Below are 22,608 nucleotides of genomic sequence, written 5' to 3' on the forward strand. Positions count from 1 at the left end.
ATTTGCAATGAGTCAAAATGAAACAACCATTTGCTGCAACAGCTGCGGGCGAAACCGCGGTCGCTATCGGCATGATCTTGGATAGCAACATTGCAGTTCTGAAGGCAGGTGGCCAACGCACGTGCCGAGTCAAAACAAAACTACTGTTTACCGCGACCATTGTAGACGAAACCGTGGTAACTATCGACGCAATCACAGATGGTGACTATGCAGCTATGATGGCACTCGAGCAACGCAGTGTTATGTGCAGCGATAAATACAAAATAGAAGAATTAAGGCTTTAAAGGCACCAATAAGCACAAATTGCTCTGGTGCTGCTGTCATTCACATACTATTCCCGCCAATGACTATGGTAATGGAGACTCGCCTGCTTTGTTTCGGTTGTACGATGGCACCATATTTTCGGTTTTGCGGCGCTGCTTGCTCACCGAGCTCCGAGAGTTCATTGTCATTGAGAAACTTCTACGTCACATATACATAAGGGCTAATCAAGAACTGCTGCTTCATTTGGTTCAGTGATGTCTGCTGTGCTTCTCACAATCGTTGCCACCGAGTTGTTCTTTTTTCTTGTGGGCACAAGTTTGCCCACTAAATGTCTGTCCTTAATTGTTCAGTTAATTCCTTTGTCGTCAACTCACTTCTACATTGTGTGACAGTGTCACTTACCAGTGTTTGCCCACTCATTCATGCTTTCTGACCTGCAGCAGAGGATAAATGTTCAGAAGTGCTCGCACTAATGCTATGACATTATTGTGCGTGCCCTTGCAGAAAAGCACTGCCCTGTACAACCTGGCGGCTGGCCTCTGCCTGGGCGCCAAGAAGGCCAGCGCTGGACAGCATGTCACGCTCGAGATGTGCAATGACTCAAAGGTGGTGCACCACTGGGACTTCCGCCTGGTGGGTGCGCACTGACGCACCGAGTCTTAGCAGTCACCATGCAGAATCTCTGTCAGAGTACGTGAGCGATCCCGTGACAAAACATACCGGTGCGCTGCATGTGATCATGTGGACATTCTTTGTGATGACACCCTTCTTCGCCTTTGTGAGGCGTTATGAGAGACTTTGCACGGAATATGTTTGTTTAATGCGTGTTCAAACCATGTCTGAATCTCAGCTGCCACGCACAGTAGCGTGTGCAGTTTTCTGAGCGGTTGGTGTTCTCTGCGGCCTCTGTGTATTTGGGTGACTCATAAGTGTAGAAAGTTGGGAGAATTCTGCATTTGAGGCAAACTCAATCGTACTTGCTTTTTGACTGGTACTAAAGAGACACTTAAGTAGAATATTGGATCAGCTTTATATCGGTGCAGCATTCTTCCAAATTTTGCCAGAGATGTTGATTTTTCTAAATGGGAAAAAATCGTGGCCGAAATATTTATTTCTGCATTTAGAGCCCAGACTGCAGTCACTGTAGAGTTATGGACGTAAGATTTCTTATTTTATATGGGACCATTCTGTGCAGGAAAATGAGATGAAGATGGCCAATTTGAGCCTTTACTTACCTTCGAGTGCAATCTATTCTCTTGATTGATTAAAATGAACTAGCCATGAATAGGCCATCAAAACCTATGGTGTCGTGGGAAGGTGGCTCAAAGATTTCAAAGCTGTGTCACCAATTGTCTTTTGTTTATTTATTAATCTTTTTCACTGGCCTTTCAAGCCTTCACTGATGATAAGAGTGACCTATTTGCTATTGCTACATGTTAATCTGGCAATGTAGATTATCTTAATATTTCGCTCCAGTGTGTCTTAATGTGTGGTTGTGCATAGATATTAACACCTTTACTTTTTTTCAGTAACTGTGATAAACATCATGCAAGATTAAATGACACTTTTATTTAGAATTTGGCGAGAGGCAGAGTCAGAACATAAAAAATGCAAAAACCCACTGCAAGCACCCATAAGGGAACACTTATGTTGGTATGGTGAATGTATGTAGTCGGTGATGGCGTGTCTTTATACCTGAACCTGCATTATTGAAGTGGCTGCCGCCACAATGTCAACCTTCCTGTGCCCATTTCTGACTACCCTTTTAAATGTAAGGACAATTAATTGATGTGTCTGTGGGCTGCATAGAGCTGTACATTCTTGATGACAAAGGATATTCGCCTCGCTACTTATGGATGTGCAAAGACAATGTGACGTCTCATGCACTCAGCTAGCTTGGAAGGCGCTTGATCTTTTTTTTTTCGCAAGCAATATAAATAGCCGAATGCAAGCCCTCTTGTCTCGTGAAATCAATGCCATGTTGGAGCCTTGCCTAGCGTCACTCCATATGGACGTGAGCTGAGCTTTGCCCTTTACAGGCAGGGAGCTCTGCAGGGGTTTTCATTGTGAGCAGCCAAGTGTGCCTGTGGCCTACTACAGTTGTAGCAACTGCCAGACCTGCTGTTATGATTAGGAGCCCTGACAGCTGTGCCAGGTTGCGGTCTTTAATCATGCGACTTTTGTAAATGTGCTTTGTACTGTTGATCCGTCGCAGAATCTGTTGACCTACCGTACATGCCATCAGTCAGTGACAAAATGAAACTGCTTTGGTGTGTTGTAGCCTATGAAGTGCTTTAGAGTGCTGAAAATGGCAAATCTGGCTGGTGGGAAATGCCAAACATTATGCCTTAAGGCACATCTCCATTGCGATTACAAAAGAAAAGGGAAAAAAAAAGAAAATGCTGTTTATTTAGTATTTGGTTTTGCTTAGAGTGGGCTCATAGATCTGTTTTTCTTCTTCTTGTTACTGTGCCGATTTAGTCTTGTCATCCATAGGGATGCAAGAATCGGCAGACCTCCATGCTTTCTGCCAATCACCATGTCTGGAGATGAGGGCTATGGATTATTTTGCAACTGGCATGACTGAAGAGCTGTGGCACTATGTACACCAGCCACTGCATGTCAGATGCTGCCTTGCCACGTCTGGGGTGTTTATAGTGGTTGGCTGTGGATAAATTGGCTCTTCACCTTGCTTGTGGAGTACTTGAAGTGAATCTCATGCTCTTCTCTTAAGAATCTCCTAAATGTTGCACGCAACTTTAGGTGCGTGTGTCTGTTGCAAACGCGAGATACTAACGCACCATAGGATAAAGCCATAAATTTGATGGGGCGTGCGGAGAAAGCCGGGCACATGCTTGTGCTGGTGATAACAAGTTTCGTGTATACTGCTACCTATTGGAGATGATGATGACTAAGTCTAGCTGTAATTACACCCACCGTTTGATGTTATAGCATGAACAAAAGTTCACCCAGAAAACACTCGCATTTAAGTCTCGAATGCAGTGCCATGAATGAAAAAGTTATTCTCCAGTTAAGCGTTTGATCTGTCAGATATGAAGGAAATAAAGGAGCTTACTAAAATGTGTGGCTCTCCTCTAAGCTTAGAAGGTTTACTAGGGGCATCTGCCCGAGAGTGGCAATTACTACTTGAGGCTAATCATGCAAATTACACTCTCCACTTCTTATTGCTCCTTTGCTGCCTATAACTGAGACTGTAGTATAGTTTGACATTGTTAGTGGTACTGTGGGTTTGTTGTATGTGACATCGTGTACGAACTCTTTTTTTTGTTGCATGTCTGTACAACTGGTTTTTTAGGCAGGCCATGTGCTTACGTATCTGTCGTCTGGCATTTTTCTATTTTAACTGTGCAATCTCCAGACTACGGGTGTGGGGCTGGGAGAATACAGGGGCTTCCTTTATTTGGTACCTACTCAGGGTTCTGCAGGTTACTGGTCACCTGTACTTCCCGAAACTATTGTAGCGGCGATAAGAAACATTGCATTGTAGTGGGAAAACCCGCTTGTCGTGGCTGAAATGTTAGAGTGCACTGCTGTCGGAGTTGCACTGTAGGAATCACAAGAGGTGCCAAAAATAATTTCATCACATATTTTGGTGCCTTGGCATTAAAAGTTATAATATTGGTATGCCAGCAAATGATGCCCAGGAACAGAGTGCTTTGTTTGAAAATAATTTTGCTTGTAAATATGATGCTTCTATTGTTTTGAAAGGGTGAATTCATGGAAACAGTAGACCCTCGTTGATACAATCTGGTTACGTACAGTTTCTCAACGCCAATGTTCACGATCGAGAACAAAAAAAATTACCCAACACAGTGGCGCCTCCTTTTTTTCTGCTTAAATGCGTTCCTGCGAAAATATGTTCTTTCAGCACCAAACTGCAATTGTATATGTTTTACAGTTGCTAGATCCCATGTAAACAAGAAAAAGTGCCAGGCAAGGTATTGAGAATGGTAGCAGCCTGCCACAGCAGCTTTCTCACAATACTTGTCCGCCTGTCTCACGTGAATATGCCAGCGGGCACTGAGTTTCCTATTATGGCAGCAGCAAATCTCCTCCTGGCCTGCCACCTAGGAGGAGCGATGTCTACTCGGGTGACGCAAATCTCGCACCATAGCTACACTACAAAGGAAGTCCGTGAGGCTTTCGGCCCTGCTAGTGTTGCTATCGTCATCAGCCCGATTGCAATAAGCATTTTAACCTATCTGTGTCACAGTGCGTTGGGCATAGTGTTGTTGGAAGTTGACTACCCGCTTTTAATAGGGGATAAACCTAATACGCGCTGTCATTACCTGCTGCAATGCAAAGTGAGCATCATGTTTCATTCTGGTGGCATCGTAGGCATCATAGTATTCCGATGTCTCCCACCAGCTCGATTTCGTTTCGGTTTCCCGTTGATTTAGGAAAACGAGAATGTGCATCTCGCATCACTTGGGCCCCATCAGCTCGACGCGCATCGGCATCTTGTGTCACAACAATTCACGCCAAGTGGGCACATCAAAACTTCCCAGGCCGAATTTGAAGATCGCAAGCATGAACTCGCCAAAGCCTCAAGAAAAGCAATGCCCATCTTGAATTGCTCAGGCCCCACCGGTTTGCCATGCGTTGGCATTTCCTGTTGCAATGCTTCGCAGCACGTTGATGTAAACCACACTTGAGCCTGTCACATTGTTTAGTGATTTTGGATCTTATTGCTCATCATAGTGCATTCTTTCTTGCATTATTCTCCAAAACGTATGAACGAGGTTCTGCTGTAGTCACACACTCATATAGAACTGCCTTTTCTTTCTCTGTGTATTACACTCAACCAGGCTTTGAGTGGTCTTTTACCTTGATTTTACCATCTGCTTAGGTACCTACCACTCATGGCAGGTCACACTGTTGTTGCCGTGTTGTGGGTCACTTAAGGGCCTTTTATAGTCCGACGTAACGCCCGCACGCACGCACGCACACTACGTCACGTCGGCGAAAACAACCCCTCTATAGTCGGGCGCACCGGCACAGCCAACGTAACCGACGGCTTCTGACACTCCCCAACGGGCCCAACGCCGATATGGCTCCTGAGCCATTCGCGCGTCGGAGTCGGCGGAATTCTCACACCGCAATGCATTGCGCGCGAAGAAAAAGGTGCCAACACAACTCTGCAGACGGCTTTTGCGGACGGCGCGACTTGGCGAATGTTCTGCGCATGCTCTGAAGATAGCAGCCGACAGCGTGCGCGTTGAAGGATAGAGGGGATGGCATCTCGGCTGGCGCAGCGCAACCGACGTAGCGTGACTGACCGTGAACGCCGCTCGCCCGCTCGCCCATACCGTTGGACTATAAACGTGCCTTTATTCTGGGTCACTGAGCAGAGCCACTGCGCGTAACAATGATAAATAGGTTGCACATCAATACAGCTTCGAATCACAGGTAATGGATAGCCTGTACCAATCATTTACCTACTATCTGTGGTTTGAGCTTATCTGAGAAAAAGAGCTTGCAGTCCAGGACTTGAGGCTTATCAAAGCAGCCAGAAATGGCAGGGGAAATGCAGGGTCTCATAAAGGGGAAAAGGTGTATTTCTGTAGTGAAATATTTCATGTGCAAGGACCATTTGGCCAGAGTGTTATGCTCGTCACTGCTTCGAAGGACAACATCGCCACTGCCTTGTCCATGCTTGTTTGCAGTGCCCCTCGTCGAAACTTTTTCATTTGACTCTACAGATCACGATCCCTTAAGAAATGGGAGTAATTCTGTTCTCGGGCCATTTTCCCAATGCAGAATAGGAATAGAAAAAGTAAGAACCTAGATGGCACAAAAGCCAGGAGGAGGTTAGCACATTCACGGAATTTACCATTACGTACTTCCATCATCTTCGTTTCTTGCCACAGATTCCTTCCCCTTGTAGCGGGGAAATAATCTGCTTTTGCGCAAGCCGTATCACTTTTCAAGTGCATGTTTGACACCGTGCTAACACATCAGGCCACGGCTGTTCAGGGTGACAGCAGACACTGAAGGGGTTACTAACACAGTGGTTGGGGTGCTCACTGGCAGAGGAGACTTCTACATCACCCTGGGTTCATTCATCTAGCACTGTGGTTACTTTGTAAAGCTGGCTTTCCATCTTGCACTGTACGTCTTTAAATAGGTGTTCTTCGTACTGCGTGGAGCAAATTGCTCGTGCAATTAATACAAAGCTACGACAGTTGGGGTGCAGTGAGTTATGGTGTGGCATGCTTACAGTAGTACAGCACCTCAGGAAGTGACAGGCAGTTGCAAGCAAAGGTGTAGAGGCCACAGGTGCTGTGAAGGAAAGAAAGAAAAAAACTTTGCGTCATGGCTCCTTGATTTGTGGCACATCAAATCGAGTGGCACAACATACGTGTGCATGTTCCATCAGTGAGGTGTATGTCTGAATTTCAGGCTGCAGAGCTACACCAAAAGAAAACCTTAATTTTTGGCCACCACTGTTGCCTCCAATGTTTCACCCACTACGGTACAAGCATATCCTGCTTTTAAGACGGCTTTGCTACTTTTTGACACTCTGCTAAGTCACTCCAAGAGCAGAAGTTTTCCTAGGCTTCTGCTGTTAATGATTGTATTGCGCTTGGTATTACACAGAAGGAATAACTAAAGAATTAACATAACTTTATGGTACAAGCATTGTCATGTGGACAAAGCATGAAACTGCCACAAAGGTCCCTGATCAAAACATTGCTCTAAAACTGGATGTGTATCAATCGAGGTAATTTTACCCCACATGGAAAGACAGTAGCGGTAGCAGTGCCCTTTCTGCCGCACGTGCTACCTGACAGGTGCTTGGAGAACTGCATGCCATTTTTTTCTATGCACAGCATTCATATTTATTCGAATGTAGGCACCGCCTTTAAGTGTCATGTGCATGGTAACAGTGAATATTAATTACATAATCGCAGAATGGTTATGGAGCCTCTTTGCTCCATGTGTGTACCCTTACTCCAACTGCCCCATCTGTTTGATACAAGGTAAAATTGAAATCACTGCTTTGCTGTGCCGTATCTCAAAATGACTGCTTTGCTGTGCCGTATCTCTTGAAGACATGATTTATTACCTTAGCATTACCAGGTTCACTTCCCAGCAGCGGTGACTGCTTTTGAACAGGGGAAGAGTGGGAAAATTCTCTTGCATCTAGCTTAAGTTGTACGTTTGAGCACTCCATTTATTCAAAATTTTATGGAGCCCTCCACTACAGTGTTCCTTGCTGTTTCTGCATCGCCTTGAAATGTTAACTGGCATCTAAACAATTAGTCAGCTGCTTTAGCTTGATAATGTGGCACTAGGATCGTTTCCTTGCTGGTGAAAGAACGCAGTGGAAGGAAGTGCAGAGTGTCTTCTGTCAGTCAATTGCAGTTCTTTGTGGCATCAGATTTAATCCACCGAGAGCCTTTGTATTCACAGAAAATTCAATAAGAAAGTAAAGTTTGTTAGAAGCTTTTGGTTGCTGGGGTGATCATCAGTGGGTGACAGAGAACAAATCACAAACGTGCTTAGCATTTAAAAATGATTTAAATGGACAGCAGCCAGCATTTCAGTGATAGGGATAGGCATACGAGAATGCTATAATAAAGGCACAAACATAGACCAGAGGCAATGTCTGATTTTTATGATACTGTTGTACTATTTAAAAAGTACCATTTTTACTTGAAGATACGTCAAACACGAATATTGTCGACCCCTGTGTACTAAATTCACCGAGAAATAAAAGAATATATGAATATTAGTCGACCCATATCTATGTAAAATAATTAAAAATAAGAGAAACTAACATGACACACCTTTCTTTACCGTAAACTTGGCTACTGAGTCTTGCTAGTCGGTGCCCCAAGCTGCGTCCTCGTCGGATGCTTTGCTGGCAACCTCAGCGCCCCAAAGTCGCCCTCGGGGCTGCCGAGTGAATTTCATATGCAGTACTTCCTAAACGCAGTGCGAATAATCTCGAGGCTGGCATTACGGCGGGTGCAACAGAGAAGTACTACTAGCTCATACTATTGCTAGCTTTGTTTACGAATACAGGTCGAGATTCTTTGTTTGCGAATTTCGGTCGGTAGCTCATTTTGGGTAATATTTTTCTAAAAGAAAAGAAATGCTGACCTATATTCGAATAACCATGGTAGCCAGAAAGACCTGCCTCACTGACTGCTGTTGCACTGCTGAGCTCGAGGTCATGGGTGAAATCCCAGCCTCGATGGGGGCCAAATGGAAAAACGCTTGTGTACTTGGATTTAGGTGCGCATTAAAAAAACCCAAGGTGGTCAAAATTAATCTGGAGTTTTCCACTACAACACACCTGTAAGCAGGTCGTAGCTTTATCATATAAAACTCCAGAATTTATAAAGGTGTGCTAGAAAGTAGCAGAGCACTAGGGAAACTGAAATTTATGTAGCTAAGAGTGCCTAAAGTTTAGCTATTACCTTACTGCAAGCTATCCAAACCTGGCAATCCTGATCAGCAACATGCATTCACTATGGCTTTAGCTGCGTATGATGCCTCAGCGATAAGCCATTCTAGTTCTGGACCTGCAGTTGGTGGCAGGATGAACCAAGTATTTATAGCTTAGAAAAATGGTGTATTTGTTCATAAGCCTTCTCAGCATGTGTGCTGTGGGTCCAACGCTTGACTATATGCTCTATGCTGCAATTTGCCTTGTTTCTCGTGGTCTTGTCTTGCTGCGTGCTAGCAAGTTCACAAGTTACACTTGCAAATGACCAAGTTTTCAGTGTTCAGAAGAATACACTAAGAAAATGTTTTGATCTGCAGGATATTTGGACCAGACTATATTGGAGAAAGTGGTCATTTCCACCGCGGCGGTGTGTTAGCGAATCGGCAGTTTCCTCACGTGCAAAGCATAATGTCTACTTCACAGATAGTGTCTCAACAGCAAGACATCGAAATAATAGTGATTCAACAGCCTTTCCACCAAAACTCACTAAATTAAAAAGGCAAGACTACGGTAAAACAGGAGCTTTCTTTTTCCTTTTGTAAGGACAGTGAGACAAAAAACTTATTATGTCCGTGTGATGTTCCTGCAATGGGCAAATGGCGTAATCTGCACATAAGCTTTCTGCATGTTTTGTGCCTTGCCATTGATGCCATGTTTGCTATACAAGTGATTTGCTTTATAGGAGGGGCGTACAATCTCCCAGTATAGGACATATACTGATTCTGATCATATGATCTACTTTATGATCTCAACGTATCTTCTCTCGCTATTGATCAAGTAGGAGAAGCATGGAAAGCAGGAGAATCAGGTCTGCCGAGAAGCTCATTTCTTTGAATACAATAATATGAAGCCAAGGAAAGGATTCCACACTTCACTTAGAAACAGGTAATTTTCTGATGCTTTCGTTGACTTATAATCCATGTGCATAGAAGGCTATGTTTTAAGGGTGTATTGCCTTCTCAGCTTGGCCTGTGGCCTCTTGCTTTCATGGCTGCTCTTTTTGGAGTTAGAAAGCATTGCTCAGTTTCAAGACCAACTAATTGTCATTGAGTTGCCGGGTCGACTTTGCAATGTGGTGCAATGGCAGGCCGCGCTAGTGCACTTCTAGTCACGTGTTACGGACATCATGGCAACAAACATTACCACTTTGTAAGTTCCGTCAACTTCTCACATTCCCCCCCAACCATGTGTGTTGGGTGCCATGCACATGCATCAGGAAGGCACGCATGCCTGATGCACTGCTGCATTTGCTTCATACTTTGCAAAATGTGAAAAGCTTTTCATGACGTCAGTTGTGATTTTGGAGCATGTCTAAGTTTTGTACTGTTCAGCATGTTCAAGGCATTTCATGGCGTTAATTGTTTAATATAAGATCAGACAAAATGCCTGTCACAACGAAGATCTAGCCCAGATTTGCTAGTGCAAATGGACTAAGCAATCATTGTCTAAATTTCCCAAGGGAATTGAATTATTTTCCAGGGCTTATGATTAGTTGCTGTAGAGGAGCCCAGGACATTGGTGCCCATAGGCGGAGAGCTTTTATTTTTCCGGGGGGGCTGGAGCCTGACCAGCTTTTTGAACCCCATATATATATATATATATATATATATATATATATATATATATATATTGCATTTGAAGAAACTTCATCTGGCCTTGAAGAATTGATTGCTGAGGTGACGGCGTTATATGAGTATATACAAGACCTCATAGTAGGAGAATGAATGAATAAAGCCTTTATTTTAAGGAAGGCGACGGCTCTAGGCCGCTGGTGGGAATTAGGAGGGAAGGGAATGTGGGTACCCAGACTGTTGGCTGAAACACTTCTTCATCTCAGTCTGGGATCTTCCGCTTTATGCAGGCTCAGGTGCATGTTCATTTCCGCCGCTCTCACATGGGCTGATCGACCCCTTCTACACTACTCGAAACAGGCCACTTTGTCTGCCATATGTCGCTATGGCTTTCTGTGTTTCAGGGTTAGTTTGTATTGCAATTCCTAGTGTTCTAATGTCTCCGTGTAGTAGATGCTGAATGTTGGATCTCCCTTGTGAAAAAGCTGCACAGCTCCAAATGAGGTGTTGCAAGTCTGCTCTGCAGGACTCCTGGCAATGTGTACATCGGGTGTAAGTATTCGCAATCGTAGCTTGTCTGGGTTGGTGCCATTTCTCAAGTATGTGTGGTGTGTATGCAGCGTTGGCCATAACCTTATTTAAGAAAAGCTCTTCCGTGCGGGTAAGCCCGCCCTTGTCGTCAAACACATGTACTGGTGTAGGTTCTAATAATCTCCGTTTACTGTCTGCTTTTATTTTAGTACGAATGTAATGCATCAGTGCTCTGCTAGGAGAGCCTGCGGCCAATATCTTGAGGTATGGGTTTTGCTCCGCGGGGTTTGGCGAGGAAATGGAGTGTGGGGAGCTGTACGTGTAATCAAGCCCACCCGCTTGCGCGGTAGCAGCGTGAGCGGCTGAGTTTCCCCCACCATCCCTGCCGGTGTGCCCCGGTGTCCATAGGATTTCAACATTTGTCCCATTGTCCTGTATTCTCTTTAGCTTTTTTCTGGTGTCGTTGGCCACCGCACCATCTGTCCTAGGACCTGTTAATTCGGCCACTGCTTCGTACGAATCAGTAAGGATCCGATAATTATTTCGCACACTCTGCTCTACAATGTCTCCCATGTCAATGGGAATGGTGTTGACCGCTCCCCATATAGCTAAGAGCTCAGCGTGCAAGGTTGCACCCCCAGGAAGCTGACATGTGTGATAGCCATTGTGTGTGCTAACCCAGGCCATGCTTGCTATGTCGTTTGTGATTGCAGCGTCCGTGTAGATGTCAGTGGTGTGCTGCGGCGTGCTTAATCCCAATCTCTTTTCAAATATTTTTCTAGCTTCCGCGTTTCGTCTGGCGATAGGGCATTATTGCCTCCGTATGCCCAGTGGTGCTTCCCATGGTGGCGTTATGGTCGCTTCCGCGGGCTCTGGCTTCGCATGGACTTGTTTATCCCATGCCATGATCTATTTTCCTTGGGTCGTGTTTTCCAACTGGGATCGCATTCGAATTCGTGCTTCACTGATTATGTCCCGTATGGGTGGAATCGCTACGAGCTTGAGCAGGTCCTCGTTCCTCGTGTGCTTTGGTAGCCCAGTGATCGTACGGAGGGTGGCCCTGCGTAACTTTTCGATGTCGCCGAGGTCTCATTCAGAGAATTCGTACAATGGTGCCCAGTAAAGAATCCTTCCAACCGCGACCGCTTTTGCAAGCGTTTGGCACGCTTTCTGACGCGCTCCGCCATACTTGCTCGATATTCGTCTAACCATGTGCAAGTTCAATTTCACAGTGTGAGTCCTTCAATTTCACAGTCTGAGTCCTCTCGATGGTGTAATCTTCCTCCGTGTAATTGTTGTATACTTTGCTATCACTAATACTGCTTCACCTTTCCAGCAAAACTGAGGCCTCTCTCTCTCTCTTTATTTTTCTGTGAGTGCGAGTATAAGTGCACCTGCGCATGTTTGCTGTTGATTCTGATTTCGAGTGAATCTGGCTTGGCCTCATTTCGGTTACTGAGGGAATTATACAGTGTTCCCCAACTGTCATGCACTAAGACTTAAAAAAAGAGCAGTTGCTTTCCTCGAAGGAAACCTAGTGCATATTGTTTCCAGTACAGTGCAGTAGCCGCCAGTAATTCTTTCGTTAGTGAGATCTTATTTGGTAATTGCAATTGATTATCTAACTTGAGAAGAATTGTCCTAATTATCAAAGTCTCAATGAGGCGTTTGTTGGCACCAACAAATCGCATCTAACTGCAGTGTTTTCAGCGATGTAATAATAGCATACAATTTTTTCCAACTGCCAGAGAAACCTCACAAAATATGACAAATACCACGTGAGTACACTCCCACCCTTGATCATAAAGCAGTGCCTTCATATAAGCACATTAAAAGCAACTGCACTGCCTGTCGCAAACCCGAAAAGGCACCCTTGATGGTACGTACCCTTGATAATGGTACGGAAGGAGCACCAACAGCAGGTATCGCAGGTTCCCAGCTAGTCCTTGCTCTCATTTCAACGTCACACTAATTATCCGTCTCTCAAGGCCGACTGATCACATTTATAACAAAAGCCGCTTGCTAATGCGGCCGAAGTGCCACTCTGACCACGCACGAAATGTGAAAAGCAATCTAATAGGCACAGAACATTTCAAAATCCTCGCTTTGCTCACGCCGCATCGAAAGAGTGCATGCAAAGCCATATTTTGTGCCAAGAACTTGTTTCGGGCCAGAGCCAAATTAAAGTGACTGCCTTACTTTTCATGAAAGTGTATACGTGCTGCAAAAACAGGTTTGTGTCAAAAAATAAAAGCGAAATGATGCGACTGGGAAGCAAACAACATGTAAAGAACAGGCCAAACCAATGCGTTCAAGAAAGTAAATATACCACTTCTAAATGAGCCGAAAGACCTTGCCAACATACAAACATGGTGTGACGATTGATTAATGAAACTTAATGTACAAAAATGTAAAGTTATGTCTTTCACTCGTAGTAGTAATCCCCTGGTATTTCCCTACCAAATTAGAAGCATGCCTCTCGAACTAGCAGAGTCCTATAAATACCTAGGTGTCACTGTATGCAATGATTTGTCTTGGCATAAAGACATTTCTAACATCATATCATCTGCTAATAAAACACTAGGTTTTTTAAAACGTAATCTCCACCAGGCACCTAAAAACGTAAAACTGCTTGCCTACAAGTCCCTTGTTCGGGCAAAACTTTAATATGCATCTGCCATCTGGAGCCCGCACTAAACATATCTTATCACCTCACTTGCATCTGTTCAGAACCGCGCTACTAGGTTCATTCACTCACGATATTCATATGATGTCAGTACATGTATTTCCGCACTTAAAACGCAATCCGGACTAACACTACTATCTATTCGCCGACGCATTGCTAGTCTTGAGCTCTATCACAAGTTCTTTTTCAGTACCCTTCGTCATGCACCATACATCGTTGCTGCGGCACGCATCTCTCACCGCACCAGTCATCTACAGCAAGTCGCACGCCCACGTGCCCGAACCACTCATTTGTCTGCCTCGTTCATTCCTCGAGCAGCTAAAGACTGGAACGGCCTTCCTGCTTCCTGTCTTTATTCCTACAGCGTGTGATTGATCACTTTGAATATAACTAATGAAGTGTACCAAATGTGGTACTTATGTTAAACCCACCCGTTATGTAATACCCCCTCTGGGGGTCTTTAAGGACAATAAGCTGAACTGAAAGTGAATTCGAAAGTTCTGTTGAACACCAGCTGCTGCCAAGAAAATGTGTTCAAATAGGTCTCCTTTTGCAGCTACGCAGTACTGAGTACGCTTTATCACATCTTCAGTAGCTTTCTTGATGACCAATGCTGGAATTCTATGACAGACATCCATTATCCTTGCCTTGAACTAATCTGACGTCTGTCTCAATCATGTAAGCACAATCTTGCACATAACCTCAAAGAAAGAAATCTAGTCGAGAGAGGTCAGGTGACCTAGCCGGCCAATTTACTGACCCGTACCTTCCAATTTATTGTGCATGAAAGTCGCATCCAGCCAGTTTCGTGCTCGGCTGCTGCTGTGTGCTGTTGCTTCATCTTGCTGATACCACAGAAGTGGAATACATGACAGCAGGACTTCCCTAAAAAACTCATCCACCACCACTTCAAGGATTTCATCCACGTAACCCTCTCCAGTCAGTGTGTGATCGCATAAGATGGGACCGATTATAGCACCGACATTATTCCGAACCACACAATGAGCGACCACTGGTATTGGTGCCTCCAGTAGTGTGCATTATGCAAATTTATCTAGGCGTTTCTGTGAAAATTGGCTTCATATGTGCAAATAATATCACTTCGATAGTCCGGTGACTCATCGACTTTTGTGAGGACCCAATTAGAGAAATCTAGACGATTCTACAGGTCCCTATCCTCCAAGCATTGGTGCTGGTTAAGGTGGTACGGGTGAAAAGCGATCATTTAGAATCCTCCAAACTGATGACTTGGAAGTTGGTACCTGGGCAGCGACGTCCCGCACGCTAGCATGAGGGTTTGAGGCCATAAATGCGAGAACATCTGTGACTATGACTGATAGATGGAGCCCTCTGCCACTGTATCTTGAAGCTGCCAGTTTGTCTCAGGTTTCCATAATTTCTTATGATAGTCTGTGTTTGGCCTACCACCACTTTCATGACTAATATATATTTGCCACCTTCCTCTTGTTGCCATTTGCAGCTCCCAAGGCAAGGATCATGTTTACCTCCTGTTCATTACAGAAAGAGATGGCGACTGGGACGAAACAAAACAGGCCTTTAAATCTTTGCACTGACATCAATCCTCTTTTATGGTGATAGGTGGCAAAAAAAAAAATGCATCAATGCATTTTATCTACGCTAAGACAACAGCTATCACAGCTTGTTTCCAACTAACACTAAACACAATGTGTTATTTCGGCCGGGGCGCAACAGATAAGGCACTAGCTCAATCATGATGTTTCTCTTCATTTCCTTTATTTTGTTCTGGATAACTCTGAGGGAGCCTGTTCGAGGGCGCTGCTTAAAATTCGGGTGGGAGCACAGTCACGTGGCATTCTTCATATTTGATGGGGTTTGTTTATCAGTTGGAAAAAATTTGTACGTAATTAGTACATCGCTGAAAATACTGCAGTTAGATCTGTGCCTACAAATGCCTTAGCGACACTTCGATAATTAGGATAGTATGTCTCGAGTTAGATAATTAATTACAATTACCAAATTAAATGTCAGTAACGAAAAAATTACTGGCAGCTGCTCCGCTCTACTGGAAACAATATGCACTAGGTTTTCTCCGAGTAACGCATTGCTCTTTATTTTTTATCTTTGTGTCTGATAGTTAATGGGACACCCTGTATATATGTATGACCTCTGCATGCAAGTGATGATGTTTCTATCCAAAATAAATGTGGTGAATTATTAGAAATGTTTTTTTTTTCATGAGTCATTAGCATTGCTTACTGGGAAGAGAAAGCATTACTGAGACACACATCATTCACATGCATTTCACATGCCGTTGATAAAATGCTCTGTTGAAGGTGTCACTGAAGTCTAGTTTTTTTTTTCATGGTCAAAAAAGCATGCAAAGCAATTTGAAGCAAGGTGAACATACAGTAAGATATTCATTTCCTAGGCATAGGCTGTTCATACCTTTAGAAATAATTTTGAATCGGCTACCTCCATCTCTTTCAAAGATATAATAAACTTTGTCCTGTGTGTATACTTAAATATATTGTATATGTGCATGGTGTTTTTGCATGGTGTTTATAGTGGAAATTGAAGACAATGTTGAAGTTAGAAAATATGGGTGAGGCAGCCACCGCTAGTGCTTCTAATGCGCTTGCCCTCCTATTGTCAGGATTTTAAGAAATAAAGCAAAAGTATGAATTAAAAGCTGTGCACATTTGCGCCAACAAGGATGCAGTAAGCTATTAGCACATATGAAATTTCAAGTGAAAGGGTCGAGGCAAGTCAAAAGAAACCTCAAATGATGTGGTTGAGAAAGCTCTGGTAATGGCACTTTAGGTATGTGTGTTTGGGGGGGTGGGAGTTGAGGGCGCTTCAGCATCGCCACAGCGCCCCCCCCCCAGGAGAACTCTGGAGGGGGCTCGTGCCCCGGAGCCCCACCCCCACCCCCCTGGTAGTCGGCACCTATGTTGGTGCCCAAAACTACTTTCAAGCTCATTCTCAGCCAAGTGAACTAGTATCAGCCCATTGAGCATCATTCCTGTAGTGATGACACCGCTGCTAGCGTGCATCCAGGTAAATTGTGTATGATACAGTGTTCCAATGTGCCAACGTGGGCCCATAGTAGGTTTGGCAACGTTTCCGTCAAGTGCTACTCATAACGAGACTTTGCGGTCACTGAAACAGATGGTCAACTGCGGTACATGATCCATCACCAGCATACTTACCAACATGAAGCTGTCAACAAGAAGTTGATATCTTCCACTGTCTTTTTTCTTTGTCGTATGTTTTGACTGCTGTAGTAAGTGCCATGTTCATCCTCAAGATGTTCACAACCATGTAGCTTCTGCTGCTTCAAAATGAGGGTCAACTAAGTCATGCCCAGCTTGTTTCCACGTGAACTCAAGCTTTACTCCAGATGTGAAGATCTTGTATAGCCTTTTGCCGCATTACCTCTAAAGGTGCACAGTTTTTTGTATCAGACTGTTGGGCTTGTTGACACTTATTGTTTTTCTGGCCATGCCTGAAAATGCTAACTTGATTCATTTTCTTACCTTTCCAACTTCTACCTCACGATCCGATCGTTAAGTGGCTTCGAGTTATACATTCACTGAAACATGGTACTTTTGTTTTAAATGAGGGGAACAACGTAAAGGCTTTCATTGCTTAATGCAACATAGCATTGCAGTCAATAAGAGTGGCCAGTTCTTGGTCACTTTAGGTATAATGGCGACCTTTGTTTCCAACTCATGTTGTTTATACCTCAGGCGGTACTATATAATTTTAACTCTGATCACATCATCCCATGAGCTCATCCTTTAGATAAAATATCGTGCTTGTTTTGGGCTGTTCTTAGATGAGCCATACTGCTAATTTGTGCTTGCTCTGAAAAGGCCATCTGCTTGCCAGCCACAATTTGTCTGGTTGCTCATGTTCTAATGCACCGTGCTGTGAATCACCTGCCTAAGTTTTTCTGAAAAGCCCAAGCAACTGCTGAAGTTACCAGGTACCTGTTGTAGCACACCTGTTGCCGAGCGCAAGCTCTCGTGAGCCTGTCATGGCTCACGAGAGCTTGTCGGCGGACATTCATCGGGGCACAGGCTTATTGTCGGGGGACATTCGTCTGGGCAACCACGTGTGCTTTGCCTTGCTGCTGCCTTCCACTTCTAAAATATTACGGAGGTAGCTGTTATGCATTCTTTCAATTAATATTTCTACCAGTTTGAGAAACTAAAAAAAAATTGTGAAGGGCAACAGCAAAAGCTGTTTCCCACCTTGGTTTGAAGTGATGCGCAAGGTCACATTAGCAACAAGGTAATCACAGCAGCAAGCCATAGCAACGAGCCATAAAAGCAAGTGGTTGCTAAAACCTGTTGGGGCAATGGAGAGAGAGACTTTAATGTAAGCTTTCTACTTCATACGAGGCACTTGAATAGACATGAAGTAGACTCGAAAATAAACAACAGTTGAAGAGTAATAAAAAGCTATGAATAAGCAAACGAGTTAAGTCCAGATGCCGAAAGGTCAAAGACTGTCTGTAAGTCCAGACTAGCGAAAAATTTGCCATAAAGCCTCACACTGCGCTATAAATCTCTAAGGGGATTTAACAGGTAACTTCACTTTGTTGTATGCATTATTTCATTATACCTGATTTCATTACAACAAGGTTTGACCGTATAGGAAAAAAGCCAACGCTATCAATGGTAGTCCTGAGGTTCTCCTTTCAAGGATCTTTATATCACTTTATGCATTCAGTAGAATATGCTAGCACTTGTGATGCCATTACCACACCACTGATGCCACTGAGTCGCTTAAAGGCCAGCCGCAGTGAAATTTCTTGCTGCATATCTATAGGGTATTCATAGAACAGTTTTCTAGGTTAGAAATACAAGTAGATGCACCATGATAACCTCGTGAAAATATAGTTTTTTCAACATCAAAATTATAATGCTGTCATTACTGCTCAGCAGAAATGATGCAGTATCTGGAACATTCACAACTAGCCTGAGAATGACCTCTGAGATTAGCACTCTTTGGCCAGGACTGGCCCTTGCGGTGTTAAAGCCCATTAATCAATCAATCAACCTCTGCGATCATGGTGATGTCTGTATAAAGCACTTAACCTCTCAGAAGCCATGTTGTGCGATGTGCATCGTATCTACCAAGGTGATACCTTAAGGCTGTTAATTTAAAATTTTGGCTATTTTCATTGCTACAGCTTTTCGGAGATTACTTTTGAATTATACTGATTTATAACTAATTTAGCCAAAGTGAAATTTCTATGCAGTTGGCCTTTAGAGGGCTGGAACAAGGGAAATGCAATGTCAAAAAGCAGACTGTTTTAAGACACTTTGGTGGAATATGCCAGGTTTTCACGAGATTTAAGTTCAAATATGCTATCGAAAGTAAGTCAGAATTTTTCAGGTGTAGACTGCACGCTGCCATAGCAGGGGAGCTTCACAATAGTGAGCTTAGAAAGTGTCACACCTAGTGCAGGTGTTCAATTGACTTGAAAGTACTTAACATTTTTAAGATACTGAAACAGAATAGAGTAATCTGTTTATTCACAGTGCAAAATCCTTAGTCTACCAGCTTTTTCCCTTTCATACCTAGAACATTCGTGTCCTTTTAAAAAGGCCTTCCATGAAACTTTATGCCGATGGTCGTACCTGACTATGCCAAGCCTGCAATGCACATCCAAGCATGGAAGAAGATGGAATGATGTGAAACTTTGTGGTCCCACGTAGCATAGCAACCTACAATGCTTCCCACAAGGCCTCAAAATGTGCACTGTTAAATGTGCACAGGGTATTTCACTTCTGTCTCAAGATTTTTGTGAGCTCTTTATTCCCTTTCAAACCACACCATAACAAGCACATCAATTTTGTCCTTACATATAATGCTGTTTCAAAGCAGTTATAGGCGGTTTATTTTATTACACAGGACATGAAAAAGCTAACAATTGTAACAACTGCCCATTGCTATATTCAATCGGTGTTGTTATGAGTGGGTCTGATAGTAAATGTCTTTTGGCGTTGTTCCCTGGAATAAACCCTGGCTTTGTCATCATGACTTGCATGTGTCATGTTAGTGCCTATCACGCATGCTGATCTGTGCAGCTGTCATAAGGTAGCACATAGGTCTCTCTCATGCAATAAAAGACAAGCAGCATAAGTTCTCTATAGTCTGTGCACAAGCACACAATTTTGAAACTAAAAGCACAGTTTCAAGATTGTGTGCCATGCGAAGGCTATAGAGAACGTGTGCTGCTTGTCTTTTATTGCATGCTTTATTGTTTGGTGTGCGTGTTTACCTGTATGCTGAAAAAATTTGAAAAAAATGCATAATGCATAAACCCTGGAAATGATTCGATGCACCATGGTAGCAGCGAAAAAGAATAGAGAAAATGAGCATTCTCACCATTGTCCTGAGTAAGCATTGTACAATGCTTGGATCCACCTCATGCAATCAGAACCTATCTCTTACTTCTAAAGTGCACCTTTCAATTCTGGGCTGCTGCTGGGTATGTCAGAAAATTTTCTTCAAGAACTTTTATCAGTTCTGTAAGTCACTACACATGATGTGGAAACAGTGTTACGGTAACCTAATCAGAGGTGATTGAGTCGTTCGGTGTGACAGTGTTGGCATATGCAAGGGCATGATGTATGCAAATCAAAGCAGGACATGGTGTCATGCAGATAATTTCTTGCTCTTCGGGCAGAACAAAGACAAGTGGATTGTTAGTGGTGCCACTGCCCTGTGAAAGAAATAGAATGACTCGTCACTGTAAAACTATCATTTTGTGACTTCTACATGTTTGTGCATGCAAAATTATTGTGAACAGTATAAACAGTGTGTGCAGTATGCATGCCAAATGCTCACTTGTAGCAGGTGCTCACTTCAAGTTGGAACAGCCATGCCGTTCCTTGCTCTCTCTTACGCTGTGCTGATGTTGTGACAAGTAACATGCACCCGTATTGCTTCACAAAAAGTTGCAAAAGGCAAAAAATTGGAGTCTTGTATAAAACCTTGTTTGCAATATGAAGAGCTTGGATAGACACTTGACAGCCATGTGTTGCACTGTGAACTGCCTTTTGATGCCTGTATACAAGGACCAATGATGATTCAAAACTAATAAAGGCAAACATCATACCAGTATACCAGTATGAGATGCCATGAGTGCTGCTCATCTGCCATGCTGTATCGCACTTTACTGTGTGAGCAACGTGTAAGCTTATCTTGATTTGTGGCATTTTGCAGCACAACTCTGGTGTGGTAGTAACTACACAAAGGCTGTCGCCTTGGCTCATATCACTTGGAGCAGGTTGTTGGTCATCATTGTTGGTCCTTGTTTCACAATGTGTGAAATGGGTTCCCAATCCCCATTTGTGTGGCCCTTTGGCACAAACCTGCTCACGTTAATCATGCTCATTTCATGGTAGGGAAATAGGCTGGCCACTTTCTCTCTAGGCTTGTGATACCCTTTTGGACATGTGTGATTCACAGAATAAAAACTTGTCACCTCTACTATGCCTGCGGCCTCATTCACTGTGTGTGACTGTTGGCTCAAATCAAATGACACCTACATCTGCACAGCAAATTAGTTTTGCAGAAATCCACACTGTGGAAGAAGTTTCACAAAAGGGAAAAGATTGTCATCTGTCTTACTGCAGCACAGAGCTATGAAGGCAACCTGGGATCAACAACTTTCTGGGGCGGTTGCTCTACCAATTGGAGTAACCAGAATAGCAGATCGCTTAGCAAGGCCAAATGAATAGACCACTTGAAGCGCAGGTACACTGATTATAGTGGATCATTTCTGTGGATATCCATAAGGCTGAGGCAGTCACGGGTAAGCAAAAATTGTTGTTCACCCAAACGCAGCACAGAGGTTCAAAGCAGAGTGGCAGAGTGGCAGAGTGGCACTCTGAAGTGGCAGAGTGACTGCCATGAAAAGGTGTTAATTCCAAGTTTAATCTCTTGTCATTGACAAATTTTGGCACAACTGCGTAGATTTTGGTGAAGCAGCAAAAAGACCTTCAACTGCAGCCCAGGGCCTCACCTTGGACAGTAGGAGAAGGAGGCCCATTTATTCTAACCTGCTTGGTATATGGAACCATGGGCAACGGAACTTTGAGCGAAAAGTATGAAGTGAGAAAACCAGAACGAGCAGACGGGGCCCCCCGCCTAATGTAACAGCATGCGTTCAGCCTGATCATTTGGGGAGAGCTTGTCGAGCTGCAAAATCAGGAATCCCCCGCCACCCCGGTGAGGCCCTCTTTCTTACGAAGCGAGGTGCGTTTGCTTGGAAGAGTTTTCGTGGTTTCCTATCAGTCCATCTGTCCGGTGCTGTCTGGAGAGGAAGGGCAAGGGGGAAACACCTAAAACATGTAATGTGGGATGAGGACCTAAATCTCCCTTGCCCCTCGTCACCACCATGCCACCGTCCACCTCTCAAATAGTTCCGCCGCTGTCCTTCTCATAGAAAGGATGTGCTGCAGTACCCAACAGTGCCTTCCATCAGGCACGTACCCAGGATTTTTTTTCGGGGGTGCCCACCACCTCCATCATCATCATCATAATCATCATCATCATCATCATCATGTTTTAGGTCCACTGCAGGACGAAGGCCTCTCCCTGCGATCTCCAATTACCCCTGTCCTGCACCAACCGATTCCAACTAGCGCCCGCGAATTTCCTAATTTCATCGCTCCACCTAGTGTTTTGTCGTCCTCGATTGCGTTTCCCTTCGCTTGGTACCCATTCTGTAACCCTATTGGTCCAACGGTTATCTAACCGGCGCATTACATGACCTGCCCAGCTACATTTTTTCCTCTTGATGTCAATTAGAATATCGTCTATACCCGTTCGCTCTTTGATCCAAACCACTCTCTTTCTCTCTTAACGTTATGCCTAGCAATCTTCGTTCGATCGCTCTTTGCGTGGTCCTTAACTTGCTCTCAAGTCTCTGCCCCATATGCACTGGCAAAATGCACTGGGCAATGCACTGGAAAATGCATTGGCACTGGACATATTGCACTGGCAAAATGCACTGATTGCACACTTTATTTTTTTAATAATAATGGTAAGCTTCCAGTCAGGAGCTGGCAATG

General features: G+C 44.0%; 1 protein-coding gene across 5 annotated transcripts in view; it reads left to right on the forward strand.

The window, feature by feature from the left end:
• Window positions 1-7,736, forward strand: part of LOC135912764 (polypeptide N-acetylgalactosaminyltransferase 11-like) — an 80,951-nt gene extending 73,215 nt beyond the window's left edge. For all 5 annotated transcript variants that reach the window (XM_065445329.2, XM_065445306.1, XM_065445314.1 and 2 more), the window contains exon 14: window positions 769-7,736. In XM_065445329.2, the coding sequence (XP_065301401.1) occupies window positions 769-912 (144 nt within the window). In that variant the 3' untranslated portion in view covers window positions 913-7,736. The remainder of the gene's footprint in view (window positions 1-768) is intronic.
• Window positions 7,737-22,608: the final 14,872 nt, after the last annotated feature.

Source organism: Dermacentor albipictus, chromosome 1 (assembly GCF_038994185.2).
Source record: "Dermacentor albipictus isolate Rhodes 1998 colony chromosome 1, USDA_Dalb.pri_finalv2, whole genome shotgun sequence".
NCBI classification, from domain to species: domain Eukaryota; kingdom Metazoa; phylum Arthropoda; class Arachnida; order Ixodida; family Ixodidae; genus Dermacentor; species Dermacentor albipictus.